Source organism: Balaenoptera borealis, assembly GCF_965194805.1.
Source record: "Balaenoptera borealis genome assembly, chromosome: 1".
Taxonomy (NCBI): Eukaryota; Metazoa; Chordata; class Mammalia; order Artiodactyla; family Balaenopteridae; genus Balaenoptera; species Balaenoptera borealis.
In genome coordinates this window covers 87,155,595-87,173,065 of record NC_138860.1, presented here as the reverse complement: position 1 = coordinate 87,173,065, position 17,471 = coordinate 87,155,595, and the positions used below count along the sequence as shown (strand labels likewise).

The 17,471-nt window shown below is 38.4% G+C and overlaps 1 protein-coding gene and 1 long non-coding RNA gene across 4 annotated transcripts in view; one reads left to right on the top strand and one right to left on the bottom strand.

The window, feature by feature from the left end:
• The window catches only part of RNF115 (ring finger protein 115), a 58,965-nt gene that overhangs the window by 22,571 nt on the left and 18,923 nt on the right, over positions 1–17,471 (bottom strand). For 2 of the 3 annotated variants that reach the window (XM_082368169.1, XM_082368171.1), the window contains 2 exons: positions 14,080–14,122; positions 5,646–5,857 (listed from right to left, as the gene is read on the bottom strand). In XM_082368169.1, the coding sequence (XP_082224295.1) occupies positions 5,646–5,857; positions 14,080–14,122 (255 nt within the window). Of the gene's footprint in view, positions 1–5,645; positions 5,858–14,079; positions 14,123–16,916; positions 16,969–17,471 lie in introns of all 3 variants that reach the window. The other variant, XM_082368170.1, reaches the window with a different exon arrangement.
• On the top strand, positions 5,869–10,769 carry LOC309616982. The gene is made up of 2 exons (XR_014237700.1): positions 5,869–9,081; positions 9,210–10,769. It is a non-coding gene; the product is annotated as an uncharacterized lncRNA (long non-coding RNA).

Here is a 17,471-nt window from a genome sequence, read left to right as displayed (position 1 = left end):
GCCACATTCTATTAGCTGAAGTAGCTAATAAAATAGCTAATTAGCAGACACTGACAGGCTGACCCCAAATCCATTCTCAACAGCCTTCTCCCTTGCCACCTCCTACTACAAAGGACAGAAAAGCTAAATCCATGCTCTCCTAGCTTTCTTTACAGCTGGGTGTGGGGAGCATGTGACAAAGTGCCCAGGGAATAGAATTTTCCAGGCAGGAAGTGAAGAGGTGGAAATGGAGCAGTGAAAAAGATTTCCTTTCCTTCAAAATATGGGACAAATAAACTGGTGCTATCCCTTTCCCCTTTCTTCCTGCCTGAAGTCCTAAGGCAGTAAGCATGAGGGAAAGACGAAGAGAATCACAGAGATCCAACCCTAACATGGTTGACACACTGAACTAATTTGCTGTGACCTACCTACAGACTTCTTGTTATGTGTAAGAAAAAAAAGCTTGTTTGAGCCATCATTAAATCAGGTTATATGTTGCTTGCATGTTACTAAGGTAATATGATTATCAGTAAAGGACATGTGAGAAAAGGAAGCTCATGTCTTTCTCCCACTCTTACTATCAGTTAAAGAGACAATGTAGTAGCAGAACAGACCACAATGTCCTATGGTATGAAGAGGCAAAGCAACCAAGGAGAACTGATTCAAGCTAATATCTTCACATTGATATTTTATTAGTCTGGCAAGGAATTTTTGAGCAAAACATTTTAAAATCTGACCCCTGCTTTCTTTAACTGTACATGACCCAGCTCAACGGCTCTGTGAGAAGAGTGTATACAGCCTAGTGCCTAAAAAATCCTAGGCATTTGGTAAATGTTAGTCACCTTCTTCTCTATTAGATTGCAGACAGGATATATGGCTGCCTAACGGCATTCATATTGTTTTTAAGCATTCATACAGTAGAACTGACAAATTAGGGTAAATCTCCCCATTCTTATTTGACAACTAAAAAAAAAATCTTCTTGAAAGATTTTATTTCCATTAAAGGAAACGCAGCAGAAGCTCCATTTGTCCAACTGGCAAGAAATTATCAGCTAATAATCAGAGAAACACAAGATGATCACTTTACTTAGATGTCCCAACTCTCTTATTAATTTAAGGGCTGTGAACAAGGGCTGCTACCTAAAATGCTTAGATCCAATTTCTCTGGCCAAACTGAGATTATTTGATCATCAAAATGAATACTGATTAAAACAAAATGCATGAGTCCGGGCTAAAATAAGTAAGTAGACTGATAAGGTAGGGCAGGGAGAGAGAAAAACTTTTTTTTTTTAACAACAGATTGTCTAATAGCTGTAGAAAGAATCAAAGAAACAGAAAATCATTATTGTATAGCCATTATAGTAATAATTCAGGCAAGAATCATCAATGGAGTCTAATATCATTAGGTAAAAAACTATTAGAGAACCAGATATTTACTCAATCTCCAAGTATCACCCCAGATTATATATTAATTACAAAAGAGAAGGGGCACCTTTATAAGAAAAATTTGGCAGGCACTGCCTTAACCAAATGGTCAAACTTAACATCACCCATGATGGGTCAAGCTGACATCATGTGCACCCTCTGTTGTGATACACCGAGAGGATATATCATTTATTTTGTATTCTTGCTCAGATATTTAATCTGAATGAAGAAACAATCAGACAAATCCAAATTAATGGACATCTTGCAAAAACCCCAAAAAACAAAAAACTAGTCTTGACTCTTAAAACTAAGGAAGATCATGTGTGGGTTTTCCAGCTGGCAGCACGAACTAGAAACCCAGCCATTAGCAAGCATTAACCACCAGACATGTAAGCAAATAAGCCTGCAAATTTCAGTCAAGTCTTAAGCTTTAAGTCTTCTAGCTGTGGTCCCAGACATCACACAGCAAAGACAAACTATTTCCCCATACCCTATCCAAATTACTGACCCAAAGAAACTGTGAGAGAGAATACATGACTATTACTGTTTTAAGTCACCAAGTTTTAGAGTAATTTGTTATGCAATAATAGATAACTAACAGAGGCTCTAATAAGGCAGAATCTCAATTTTCCTCAATAGTACCGACCTCATAGGGTTACTGGGAACATTAAATGGGCTAATGAATATCAAGCCTGGCACAGTATGTATTCTTCATGAATGCTAGCTAGTATTAAAATAACTTCAATTTGTGCAGTTAGAAGTATGAATAGAAGAATGCATAAGGTGCTTTGGGAAAGCACAAAAGAAGAGCGTTTGATACAGTCCTGGGGGTCATGGGAGGCTTCCGCAATTCAGTGAAGGACTGATTAATTGGGTTAAAAAAGCAGTAGAGGTACTTCTGCCAGAGAAAACAGATTAAGAAAACATACAGAAGCATGAAACAGTATGGCATATGTAGAAAACTACAAGTTTCGTATTGGTAGAATAAAAAAAAGCAAGAAGTGACCAGAAACAAGGCTGCAGAGGTCGGGAGAGCCCAAAACCTCTATATAGAGGGCCTTGTATATGAAGTTATAGACCCCATGACAATGGATTTTAAGGCAGGAAGTGATACAGATCTGAAAATTGAGGCAGATAATCCTGCAAGGGTAATACGGGAGTAAAATTAAGAATGATAAAGCTTTGAAGGAGGCTAATGCAATAGTGCAGGCAAACAAGAAAAGATGTAGATATGAACTAGGGGGAAAATGGTTGGACAAAATGGGAGTTGAGAAATAGGAAAAAAAATCAGAAAGACTTAATGTTTGATTGGATGTGTATATGAGTTGAGTTGGATGAGACAAAGAAAAGATTTTAGATTAATGCCTAGGCAGAGAGTGGTACTTCCAATCAAAATCAGAAATAAAGAAAAAGGATCAGGTCTGGAAGAAAAGAGTTTGGTTTCCATTTTTGTGAGTTTGTAGTACCTATGGAACATCCAAATAGAAATGTCTAACAAGAGGTTATACATTCGAGTCTTAAATTAGGGAGAAAGGTCAAAAAGAAATATAGATTTGGGAGTGTTTGTATACAGGTAATTATTAGAACTGTGAGAGAACCTAATAATGGCCAGAAAACACTTACAGAGCAGTATTCTCAACCAGAGACAATTTTGCTCCCCCAGGGGAACATGTGGCAATATCTGGAGACATTTTTGGTTGTCATAACTTTGGGGGAGGGGGGGTTGGTTACTGCATGTAGTAGGTAGAGGCCAGGGATGCTGCTAAACATCCTACAACACACAGGAGAGCCCTACAGAACAAAATTGTCCAGCCAAAATGTCAATAGTCCCAAAGTTAAGAAACCTTGTTGAAGGGTAAGAAGGAAACCAAAATGAAGGAAACACCTTAGGAAAACAAATATCTAGAAATACTATCCACAAGAAGGAGAAGTCAGAAAATAGGTAAGTCAAGAAAATATACTATCATGGAAGTCACAGAAGTAGAGAATTTCTAGAGGGAAGAAAAAGACCCAAAATGTTGAATTCGGTGAATTGGACCCATACAATAAAAATTTTAAAGTATCCACTGGGTATGTAACCAGAATAGAAGGTCACCAGGGATTTTAGTGAAAAAAGGGCCAGACTATAGTAGCAGAAGCATAATGAGAGATGAGAAAGTGCACAAAATAAACATAGGCTCCCCTTAAGAAATCTTATTCAAAGGGGAAGGAAATAAGATTAGGCAGTAACTAAAGCAGTGGTTCTCAACGCTGGCTACAATCAGAATAACCGAATGAGCTTTTAAAAATTACAAATGCTTGGACCTCACCCAGAATAATGAAATCAGAATCCCTGGGGGTAGGGCCCAGGTATCTGTATTCTAAAAAATATCCTCAGTGACACTAATGTATAGCCAAAATTGAAAACCACAGAGCTAAAGGAGGAGGGAGGGGTATAAGGAGACGGGGCAGGGAGCAGTAAAGGGGGAAAAGAGAACAGCGAGAAGAAAATGAATGAAACAAAATCCCAAAAGAAATAGGTACATGGGCTGATGGAGTTGCTTTGAAAAAAAGAAAGGATACCTCATCTCAGGAGACTGGAAGGAAAAATAAATACTGATGTCAAAGAAGTTGGGCACAGGGATTTGGGGAATTCATGCCTAAAGTCCTAATTTTTATAATGAAGAATAGAAATAAGCTGCTGCGAATCATCTACTAGATAGGAAATTCGGAGACTGAAATGTAGTGATAGTTCAAAATATTTGCAGAGGGAAATGCAAATTAAAAGCACTGATAGTTTAATGGAGATTAAATGCCCTTTACCAGCTGCAGGGGCACCAATGGGCACATTTATATGATTTCCTCCAGCAGTACTTATCCATCGCCAAGTAAAGGAGCATGGAAAAGTGGACCACAGCACTGACTGGCAGTTTAGCGGGTGGGAGAAGAAGCACAGGAGGTAAAAGTTTAGATGAACTTTAGTTGAGGAGTTCAACAATAGGGTCCAAGCCAGGTAGTAAAGGGAAAGTAATATAGATACAGTTTAACTGGCATAGGAAATGATGGATTTACCTCTGAGCACCATAAGTTATTAAAAGTCTAAGATACCATTTGGCTTTTGTCCTAGACAATCCCATTAAATCAGACTTCCCATATCTTATAATTGTCCTAAGAAAGACTGTCTGCAACTAACTTTGAAATTTACAAAATATAAGATGAACTAATGGACAAATCAATGGATAGACATGTGATAATGTAAGTATAGTAAAATATTAATAGTAAAATCTAGGTGTGTGGAGGGGAGGGAAGTGTAGACTCTACAACAGCAGTGTCCAATAGGACTTTCTGAGATGATGGAAATGTTTATAACCTGTGCTGTGAAATATGGTGTCTACTCGGTATCTGTGGCTACTGAGCCCTTGAAAAGTGGAGAGTGTGACTGAGGAATTTTGAGTCTTTTTAACTTTTAATTAATTTAAATTGATATAACCACATGTGGCTAGCGGCTGCTATCTCAGTGCAGCACTAGATGCATATATCCCTGGGTTCAAGTCCTAGATTCACCATTGATCCAAGTTACCTTACTTCTCTCAGTCTTAGTTTATTCTTGTATAAAATGAGAATAGCAACAATACCTACCATGTTATATGGATTAAATGAGATAAGCAGAAAAAGCATGAAGCACAATCCTATGCATACGGCAGACACTTTAGAAAAATTAGTGTTTATTATTCCTACTAAATGGGATCCATGAGATCAAGGACCACCATCTGTTTTGCTCACCATTATATCCCCAGTATCCAGTACAAGTGTCCCAGCATAAAAGACACTCAATAAATATTTGTTGCATGAATGTTTTGCAGAAGACTCTATATCATTATTAAATTTCATATTAAGTCCATTGCTCTAATCTATTGAGGTTTTTTTGAATCCTAATGTCATCCAGTATATCTGCTATCCCTTTCAGTATCTTCTGAAGTTTTGACAAACATATCACTGATACATTAATCTGAAATATTAATAAAAATATTAACCAGAGACCTATATCATTAGTTTTATCATCCTTCAGTTTATCATCATCAGTAAACTGATACTAGTTGAGTAGAGACACTCAATTTAGCTTCATTTTCATTCTGTATATATATCCCCATCTTGTCCACAAAGGTAATAAGTATGAAAACCTTATAAAGATTAGATTATGTCAATATGTCCTTCATTGAAACTACCCTTTAAAAGAACTTAAATAACAACTTTGCACTCACCTTTCAAAAGCAGGGGATCTATCAGGACGAGTACTTCCTCGAGATCTGTATCTTTGAGTCACTGACAGCCGTGGAGGCCGACTTGGTCCCCAGAAGTCAGTGTGAGTTTGGTGACCCCTCTCATTGGCTCTATTATCTTGGTCCAGTAGACTGCTACTTAGAAAGGGTCTAAAATCTTGGAAAAACATCGTGGGGTCCAAATGGTCCCAGAACTAGTAAAAACCAGAAATAAACCACATGTTACTGATTTTAAGAAAAGGAGAAAGAGGAAACAGGAAGAAGAAATACTGAAAAAAGAGAGGATTAACTTTTAACACTTCAAAATTCAGCAGTTCCGAATTAAAGAAATGTATGCTTCTCCAATTTCGGAGGAGAAAAGAGAAGTCTTTCAAGTATATGCACAGGGGGAAAAAAATTTGCATACCAAGAAACTATTTCCTTCATATAGAAACAAGCCAGGACTTCCCTGGTGGCGCAGTGGTGAATCCGCCTGCCAACGCAGGGGACACGGGTTTGAGCCCTGCTCCGGGAAGATCCCACATGCCACGGAGCAACTAAGCCCAGGAGCCACAACTACTGAGCCTGCACTCTAGAGCCCGTGAGCCACAACTACTGAGCCCGTGTGCTGCAACTACTGAAGCCCGCGTGCCTAGAGCCCGTGCTGCGCAACAAGAGAAGCCACCGCAATGAGAAGCCCGCGCACCGCAACAAAGAGTAGCCGCCGCTCACAGCAACTAGAGAAAGCCTGCAACGCAGCAATGAAGACCCAATGCTGCCAAAAATAAATTAATTCATTAAAAAAAAAAAGAAACAAGCCAATGTCTGGACCTTAACACTGAGCTCAGATCCACATGCCTCTGACCAGTTTCCCATACTAAAAATAAAAACTTGAGCCAAAGGTGATCATGAACTTCTGTCCTAAGCATAGTCAACCATCTAGATCAACATTACAACCTTGTGTTTTGTAACAATGACATCCACATTTCCACCACAGAATAAAGTACGATTAAATAAAATGGATGTATTTATACACTTGTAAAAAAAGGCAGCATCCCCACAAAGTGAAGACAGGTGTCTATAAAATACTTAACTTATAGAAGGTTCATCAGAAAGCTGTGGCAAAGCTGTGACAAAGCAGTGTAAGAATGCCTGATAAGACCATTCTATTGTACACACTTTTTACTAAAAGGGTCTTGGTGAGGGGAGTGTTTGTTGGGTTTGGCCAAGGAATCACTAAACAAAGAGTAAATGGAAAAAAAACAAATTACCCCTGAAATAATTTAAATTTTATTTATCTGTTTATCCATCCGCCTGTTGACGGCATTTGGGTTGTTTCTAATTTTTTATGATTACAAATAGTTGCTATGAACAATTATGTACATATCTATGGCTGAATCATATGGCTGAAGTATTTTTATCTTTTTTAAAAAACAGCTAGCCTGTTTTCTACAGTGGCTGTACCATTTTTACATTCAATTTCAGTTGCTCCATAGCCTCACCAAAAGTTAATATGGTCAGTCTTAAATTTTAACCATGCTGTAAGTGGTATAGTGGTATTTCATTTTGGTGGGGTTTTTTTTTGTGGACATGCCACGTGGCACGTGGGATATTAGTTCCCCAACCAGGGATCGAACCTATGCCCTCTGCAGTGGAAGCAGAGTCCTAACCACTGGACTGCCAAAGAATTCCCTCATTGTGGTTTTAATTTGCATTTCCCTAATGACTAATGATGTTGAGCTTTTTTTTTTTTTTTTTTTTGCCATCTATATATCTTCTTCGGTGAAGTAGATTGTTCAAATCTTTTGCCATTTTCTGAAACTGGGTTGTTTTCTCATTATTCCATTTTAAAAGGTCTCTACATAGCCTGGATACAAGGTCTTTTTAAAAAATAAATTTATTTATTTATTTATTCATTTTATTTTTGGCTGCACTGGGTCTCTAGAAAATAAATTTATTTGTTCAATAAATTAAGGAAAATTAGAATAGTTTTTTAAAAAGAATAAGAAGCATTAGAATGACTACCAGGAGCAGTGGATATTGAAAGAAAAATAAAAACAGTGCTCATCCTCAAATCAGCTCAGGGATGCCTGGAATATAAGGCTCAAAAATAAATGGAAATTAAGAGGTTTATAATATGCTGGCTGGGAAAGAAAGGACTCTCAAAACAAATCTCAAGACTATGGGTGAGGGGCTTCCCTGGTGGCATGGTGGTTGAGAATCCGCCTGCCAATGCAGGGGACCGGGGTTCAAGACCTGGTCCGGGAAGATCCCTCAGGCCGCAAAGCAACTAAGCCCATGCACCACAACTACTGAGCCTACGCACTAGAGCCCGCGACCCACAACTACTGAGCCCACGCGCCACAACTACTGAAGCCCGCACACACCTAGAGCCCGTGCTCCACAACAAGAGAAGCCACCACAATGAGAAGCCTGCGCACTGCCACCAAGAGTAGCTCTGCTCGCAGCAACTAGAGAAAGCCCACGCACAGCAACGAAGACCCAACGTAGCCAAAAATAAATAAATTTTTTTAAAAAAGACTATGGGTGACTATGGCAAATTCCTAAATTTTATAAAAATACAGAGTATCCAAATGTCATTCACAAAGAAAAAAACACGATGTCCAATGCCCACCCACCCCCCAAAATGTAAACACTCTGCCATAAACAATCTCTTGAAAGGCACCTTTTCCCAAATGAGTTTAAATTTAGAGGCTATGGACTCTGGTCAACTGGCAGTCACTGAACAAAAAACTGGCAAGGCTGACACCAAGACTGTTTTCTGTTTCACTCTTCTTCCTTCAGCTACCATTGAGTTTATGTTATGGTCTTTTCTTGGCAACAGTATTACTGGTGTGAACTTAGTCATGAATGACATGAACATAGTTATTCTTTGAACAACTGTTGAAGAGCTCAGGAGTTTTACTTGGTATTTCCAAATGGACTGGATGGGAAGTAGGCAGCACTGTGAAATGAGCTATTTTAACTCTTCATACTAAAAAGTGAGACAGATGAAAGATTTGGTTGAGTTAATTCAACCTTTAAGATCCCATCCAGGCTGCAGCTGCTCAAAGAACCCAAACTCTACCTGGCATTTGAGTACAAGCCCTCTGGCTGAGACTGGGAAGAATAGCAAACAGGTAAAGGATGATTTACTTGGTAAAGGAAAGTTAAAGGTTTGAAATCTTTAACTTCTTTTCACTAGGTTTAATCATTTAAAATTACCATCTTTGTAGGTCAAAAACAGTAGAATATCAACACTTTTATTTATTGTAGTTCAATTTAATTTAACTTTATGTTGTTCTTGATTATTTCAGAGCTTTCTCCACAGGTCCCAGCACACACAAAAGAGCATGAGCTGGTACTGGAGAGAGCCTTCATGAAGGTGGAAGTAAAACTGCCCTCAAAGACTACTGATCTCCTCCCCTAACTACCAGAGGTACTAGTCCCAGACCCCTGCTAACTATAGACTTAAATTACTAAACCCAAAGGGGAGGAGGGAGGAATCAGAGTTTTCATGTTCACCTCTGACCTCTTCATTCATTCCTCGTTACTCTTCCCTACCAGAGGAGTGATGCATCTGATTGGTGAGTGGCAAAAGTCTAACATTTGCTAATTCGCATTTCTCCAATGGATGGAGTTCATTTATAAGGAGGCTGCACAAATGCAAAAGAAGTGGTTCTGAGTATTTGTGCCTGCTCAGCAGCGTCTAATTCTCAAGTGGGTCATCCTGTGCAGACTTAGGATGTCCATTTGGCCGCAGATCAACTGTGCTCTCCAATTTGGCTGAATAAAAACTAAATCTTTATTTCCATCTGCCTGGCGTCTATGTTTTATTTCGCAGTATGTTCTAGACGCTCAGATGGAGAGAAGAGGTATGGTCAATTATCAACCATCACATATAACCAGACAGGTTTTAACACAGGATAACAGTTTAATACAGCACAGGCATGAAATAATATGAAGTCATAAAATATATAATTCTTATAACGATGAAGAGATAAGAAAAAAGATTTATGACATAATCCTAAGTAAATTTTAAAAATCAGAAATACAATACAGTATATTCTATGATTATATCTGAAAACAGTTATGAAGCACGAATGTGAGAAATGGAAAGTATTAAAAATAAATAAATAAATAAACAAACAAAGCAAAAATAAGGTAATGAGAATATGGAAGATTTTTCATTTAAAAAAAAATCTTCTTAATGTTGTTACAATATCTTTCAGTATCTATGCCTCAGGACAAAACCTGAAAGGAAATGTATGGAGAAAGGGGGCTCTTAGAATAGTGGGACTCCAGATGCTTTTTAATACCTTTTTTATTGCCCATTGTAATGTTGCATATGTAGCAAAACAAACTTTATTTAAATAAATATAAATCAGACTGCTCAGAGTACCCTCTCTTCTTGCACACCTGGGAGTTCTTTTTCTAGAAAGCCATCTATCTTATTTTCTGCTAATCTGAGGCAGCAGCCACAGCCGCTCTTGCACTGAAGTGATAAAACTGAGGTAAGTTGAGACCTTCCGATCAGATGTCTCACTGGCACAAGGTCATGGTCAGAAGCTTTCAAGTAGTCAATGAAACCCCTCAGATAGCCATGGGCTCCATTCCCCAGGTTATCAACAGGAACCTCAGTATAGCTATGTCCTCTCTCTCTACAAACTGCTAGCAACATTTCTAGATTCCCTCTCCACTGACCCTCACACATTACTCATAGTTCCCATTTAACTGGCAACCCTCCTCCATCCTCATCCACCCTCCCTATCTCCCCCACCAGACCCAATTCAGAAAAAAAAATCAATACCAATTATATAAGAAATTTTGGGGCTTCCCTGGTGGCGCAGTGGTTGAGGGTCTGCCTGCCACTGCAGGGGACATGGGTTCGAGCCCTGGTCTGGGAAGATCCCACATGCCGCGGAGCAACTGGGCCCGTGAGCCACAACTACTGAGCCTGCGCGTCTGGAGCTTGTGCTCCGCAACACGAGAGGCCGCGACACTGAGAGGCCCGCGCACCGTGATGAAGAGTGGCCCCCGCTCGCCGCAGCTAGAGAAAGCCCTTGCACAGAAACAAAGACCCAACACAGCCAAAAAAATAAAAATTAAAATTAATTAATTAATTAATTAAAAGACAAAAAAATTCTTATTTAAAAAAAAAAAAAAAGAAATTTTGCTTGGACTAAGCCTCTTCTGATACATCTAGTATTTTAAGAATTCAGCTATTAGTAAACGCTAATTAAGAAAATAACCTCTTCATTGTACAAGCAACTCTGGCTGAAGAAAAACAGAGCAAAATTGAGCATAAGCCTTTGCTGAAATTACCAACTGAAATATAGAAAAGAAAAATAGCTTTCGTTTCCACACATAATTTTCTTTTTATTTATTTATTTATTTATTTTTGGCTGCACTGGGTCTTCATTGCTGCGCATGGGCTTTCTCTAGTTGCGGCAAGTGGGGGCTACTCTTCGTTGCGGTGTGCGGGCTTCTTATTGTGGTGGTTTCTCTTGTTGCAGAGCACGGGCTCTAGGTGCGCGGGCTTCAGTAGTTGTGGCACACGGACTCAGTAGTTGTGGCCCACGGGCTCCAGAGCGCAGGCTCAGTAGTTGTGGCGCACGGGCTTAGTTGCTCTACAGCATGTGGGATCTTCCTGGACCAGGGCTCGAACCTGTGTCCCCTGCATTGGCAGGCGGATTCTTAACCACTGTGCCACCAGGGAAGCCCTCTCCACACATAATTTTCTTTCTAAGTTTTTCCTCCAGGGACATTGGTATAAGACCTTATGGCCTATGAATACTATCTTGAGATAGCGTTTCTCACCTCTTTGCTTATCTAAATTCCACCTACCCTTTAAGGCTTTAGTACTTGAAGCCTTGTTCTACCTTCTCCATGAAGGAGTTTTACCTTCTCCATGAAGTCTTAATAATGGCTAAAATTTATTAAGCGCTCACTATATGGCAGGCACACTGGCCCACACACCTGGCATGTATCAACTCACCTAATCCTCATGACAACCCTCTGAGGTAGGTATTATTATTTTCCCCAACTTACAAAGGAGAACACAGAGGCACAGAGAAATTCTAAGTAATTTTGCCCAGGTTACCTAGTCAGTAAGTAGTAGACCCAGGGTTTAAACTCAGGCAGTCTGGATCCGTGCATATCACTATGTCATTTGACCCCTTTCCTAAAGATTTTAGTCTTCCCAAAGACTGCAGCCCACCTAATCTCTCGCTTCTACTGTACCTGTTACATCCCCATAATGAGTTTATTATACTCTCTGTACACACTTGTTTTCATATCTGTTTCATATGTTTGCACTTGTTACCCAACTGAATTATAAGTTCCTTGCTGGCAAGGCAACCGTTAACATTTGCTTCTTGCCCCTACTTCTAGCAGAGTGCTGGAAGTGCACTAAACATATACTTCTTAGATGATTTTTTTTAAATCCCTGACAACTTCTACAGTATTAAAAGATAAGACTTTTTTTTTCTATTTTTTACGTGCAAAATATCGTTTAAAAAGGAGAAAACTGAAATATTCAGGCATGATGACAAGGGAAAACTGGGCATAATCATGCCGTTGCTACAAACCCTTAAGAACATGAAGTCACAGCTATGACTAAGCAAAATTACTTCAACACCTGAAGGATAACTTATGCAGTCAGTGTCAGATTTAGCATTACTAAAGTTAGGAAACTGACTATATATATTTATTTTTCTTCTGAATGCATCTCCTCCTGGTGAGTCATATCTATAAAACTGACAGACCAATGTATTTCCATCTCCTAAAAGAGAACTAACACTTAAGGAAAATCAGATGAAGTCTCTTCTGCATATGCATAACCAGTAAGTGAAAATCTGTGTAATCAGGAATAGCACACACAAGGAAAAAAATTACTAAAACCAGAAAGGCTTCCAGGCCTGGCTAGCAGAATCAATTTTAAGTAATATTTTTCCATCCACCAAAATGAGAAAGTGGGAGTTCAAAGACATAATCTGTCTTGAATCACACTAATTAACCCATGTACCAAGGCAGTTCAGAGTTAAGCAAAAAGCTGAATACTGGATATTAAGAAGTACCACAGACCATAAGTAAAAGAAAATACCTTAATAAAACAGGACTGTTACCCAAACATTTCATTAAGTTTCTTGACTATAAATCTAACAACAGAAAAATCTGGGGAGCTGGGAATTCCCTGGCGGTCCAGTGGTTAGGACTTGGCACTTTCACTGCCAGGGCCCAGGTTCAATCCCTGGTCAAAGAACTAAGATCTGGGAAGCTGAGCAGCGAGTCCAAAAAAATTTTTTTAAAAACCTGGGAGCTACAGGTCTTAAGATAATTTTCAGAGGATAAAGAAGAGAAGCTTAGGGTTTTATAGGCTTCTTATTGAATACCAGTTTTCAAATACACTGCAAATACAGTTTTAATTTACACACAAATAACTACCAAAAAGTTTTGCTAGTTCTTCAGGTACTTGAACTATCTCCAAAAAAAGGCTAATGTGAACCTGAAACAGAAAGAAATTCTGATTATGGGATTTAAGTGTTTTTTTTTTCTTTTAGCATCTGTTAGCTTTCTAGAGCTAACCAAGCTGTGCGGCAACAGGATCAAAAGCAAACCAGTGTTTTTTGTAGGCAGAGCTGGTCTGTCCCTTGTGAGATAACAGTCTCTAAATGCTTATAAACAAAGAGTACTTAATGCCACTTAAAATTGTACACTTAAATTGTACACTTAAAAATGGTTAAAATGGCCCAAAAAAACCAGATTTTAAGTCAATGGATTAAATGAAAAAGAAAATTACTGCGTTTAATTTAAAATGGTATTCAAGGATACAGATTAATGTCTTATTTTCAAATCCTAGTTAAGATTATTTTCCCCAAAAAATATGGATGCCACATTATATAAAGAACTGGAAATTAATTGTAGGTCCCATCTTGAGACCTGGAAGGCAAGCAAATATCTTATCCTTAATCTGGCCCTGAAATTCCAATTACAAACTACCACATTCATTAAAGGTAATCTCTAGAAACCAGTACCTCTGTGTAAAATCATAGACTGTGCCTCATTGTGACTTCATTTACAACTCATCCTGCCCTGTTCTTTACTTGACTGTCAGACCACTAAGAGTCTGCAACACTGTTATTTAAAAAACAACACAAGCTTTTTATTCTCACACCATATACACAATATAGAAGCAGAAAACAGAACTGAAAACACCACCAGGTTTCAAATACAGCACAGCTCTCTCCTAATCAAAGGTTTACTAAAAGTAACATGCCAAAGCCCCAACTACTGAACACAAATCTTTCTAAGACTACTCTTGCCCATATTTTTCTTATACATTCTGATGTTTTGCTGCACTGGGAAGTGAAAATCTGTCATGGTTTTAACACCCACCCACTATCTAAAGAATCCATACAGCCAAAGGAAAACTTACCTCTGCAAAATGTGTTGATGTGCTGCTGCCACCACCTAAAAAACTGAAGAGAAAAGGCAATGAGTAGTGATTCTATTCCCAGGAACAAGCTTCCCTCCTGGAAGCTAAATACAGAATGGTACAATGAGAGCAAATCCCAATAAGGAAAAATAACTCATCCCAACATGACACCCTCAAAGGAAATTATGAAGAACTGGCACGTGGATTAATCTATGAAAAATATTATAACAAACTACAGAATCAAGGATAAGCCAAATGAGAAACTGGGGAGAGGGCTTCCCTGGTGGTGCAGTGGTTAAGAATCTGCCTGCCAATGCAGGGGACACAGGTTCAAGCCCTGGTCCAGGAAGATCCCACATGCCGCAGAGCAACTAAGCCCGTGCACCACAACTACTGAGCCTGCGCTCTAGAGCCCGCGAACCACAACTACTGAAGCCCACGTGCCACAACTACTGAAGCCTGCGCGCCTACAGCCTATGCTCCGCAACAAGAGAAGACACTGCAATGAGAAGCCCGCACACCGCAACGAAGAGTAGCCGCCGCTCGCCGCAACTAGAGAAAGGCCGCACACAGCAACAAAGACCCAACACAGCCAAAAATCAATAAATAAAATAAATAAATTTTTTTTAAAAATTGGGGAGAGGGACTATCACAGAGAAGGAAGAAGGATCCACAGCCAGCAATGCAACTCAAATCTGAGCAAAGGAAGAAAAACATCTATTCTCAGAAGCTAAGAAATAAAACAAGATTCTCAAAATAATATTTCATTTAAAAAACCATTTAACCACCAGATGAACGCAACATTTGAAACTATTGGGAATGATTAAATGTAGTAATGCAAGAGGTCTGGTACTATATGTAGCACCTTACAAAAGGGCTCAATAAATATTTTTTCTTCTTCTGATAGCTTATCTTATTCTATGATTATCCTACCCACCCTTCAGGGCCCATCCTCCATTAAGTCTTTTCTAAACTCACCAACCAAACAAGACTCCTCCAAACCCCTCTGCACTCTGACTTTGATTCTAAATTCGATCTTGTATTATAAATATCTAGAATTTGCCTCATCCATTTCTACTCGTTCCCCTCCTTTCATAAACATAAATTCAGAGGGTAAAGACTGTATTTTATTAATACCACAAATATATGTGTTTATTATGTCAGCCATTATACAGAGCACTCACCACTTTTGAAAACCTTGCTTTACCATATCCTATATTGATAACTGGAAAGTAAAAGTTGTTGAATTAATATCACATGTATAAACCTATTCCCAAAGACTGGGGAAAAATATTTGATCCCACTGTCCCCATGAAATCTGCAAAGAAGAGAGGAAACTGGCTAACACACTTTGGCGGAAACGGGATGGAAAGTATCACAAGAACTGCTGGATATCACTTTTACTTCAAGAGACACACACAAGTGCACCAAAGTACACACACTAGCACACAAGCATGCACACACTCACCCCAATGAAATAAAGCCCACAAACTATTACAAATAGCTTTCATTTTCAGAATTACAATACCAATCCAGGCATTGCATTCAGCTCACTGAGGAAACAAACACACTTCAGTTAGTCTGGAACCAAAAGTGAAAAAACGAGGCTAATGCCATTCTCTACATCATCATTCTCAGGCCTTATTCTCTAATTAGAAACCATTGAACAACTATATTTGCTTCAGAAGTTAAAACATTGTTTGTAAAAAACACTTCAAATGTAGAACAAGCCCAAAAGTACCAGTACATCTATGCTAAATAGATAAATAATTGAACTACCACTATGTATCCATTTTATTACTCAAGACTGGATAGGCTTCCAGGGCTCTTTCCTGACTTTACCATATAGTTTCAAGAATTCAAACATCTTTGGTAATTAAAGCTATCAACCCTATCTTTTGGGGTTCTTCTCCCCCTGAAACTCCCTCAGTCAGCATTCCCTTTCCTTATAATTCCTTTGTATTTTAAGAATGATAAGGCTAATCACAGAGAAGGGATAATAACAACCACATCGTTCTGAGAAATGTTACAAAGCTTAAGAAAACTTACAAGATGTCCCTCTAGATGAATGTCTAACAGCAAATGGAACCCATTATCCAATATTTACATAAGAACTTGCTCTCATTAATTTTTACCATCCACTACTTACTACTGTAATTGCTAAGTATTCAAATAAGCAAATGTTTATGAACTTTATAGAAGGGAATACCATGTTACCTCTAAGACACTGATTCTAAGACAAAGATTTCTTCAACTATTTAAAACACTGATCTTTCAAAGGACATAATCTTTGCATTTGAGTATCTGCTACCAATAACACCTGTACAGGACAACCTTTGACTTACAAAGGCACAAAGAAAATAATTAAGTCAAGTGAGAGCAGGACCCATAGAATTCATAGTTCCCCGCTAGAAAAGATTCATCCTGCAGTTACTCACAGACCTCATTTATAACCATACTTTGTATACAGGGCTAAAGAAACCAGGATTAGTATTTAAAAACTGAAAAAATCGCCCCCCAACAACTAGTATGCTCTTTATTCAACGCATGCAGAGCATACCTGCTTGAAATAAGTATTAGATGCAATTATAACAGCACAAATAAAAAGCTATCCCAAGTTAGCATGCCATCCACACAAAATTGCTAATTTTGCTACCAAGCTAATCTTATAGATTTAGAATTGGTATTGTGTTATTTAAAACCAAGATTATTATATCAACACTTAAGTGTTGTACCAAACTAGATCCCATGCCATATATATGTTGCCTTAGAAGCTCCAGTTGATTTATACATATATAATTACTAATCATTAATAAAGTTAAACTAATTGTACATACTGTAAAATGTGTAGTTTTTCCTGGTTGTGGAAGGGACCTTCAACTTTATACTCTGCCAACAGCAACAGTAAAGGAATTATTTACTGCCATTAAAATCCCCAAAGTCATCCCAAGATTAAAAGAAGTTTCAGATTACAGATTCTTTTTCCCCAGTCAGTATTTCTTCAATTGTCCAACCAATGTTTAAACACATAGCCACAAAGGAACAAATGTGTTATTACATTTACCCCAAAAAGGCCCTCCTATCAACACTATTCTACTTTTTGTTAAGCTTTCATAGTTTTAATCATATTAACCAAGAAGGAATACCTAACACTGTCACTTTCAGAAATAATGTCCCCTTTTTATAGGTTTTATACCATTAGTAAAAGCAACAAGAGCCAATTTCAAGCATTACCAACACACTGATATTACAGTGGCAAGATGGCATAAGTTTGACTGCAATAATCCTAATAAGGACAAGGGACCCAAAGCTTCCGCAAGAGTAACAACTCAGTTTCCCTGGCTAGAACAGCCTGTTTATCTTACTAGATATCTTTGCCAGAAGTCGCTCAC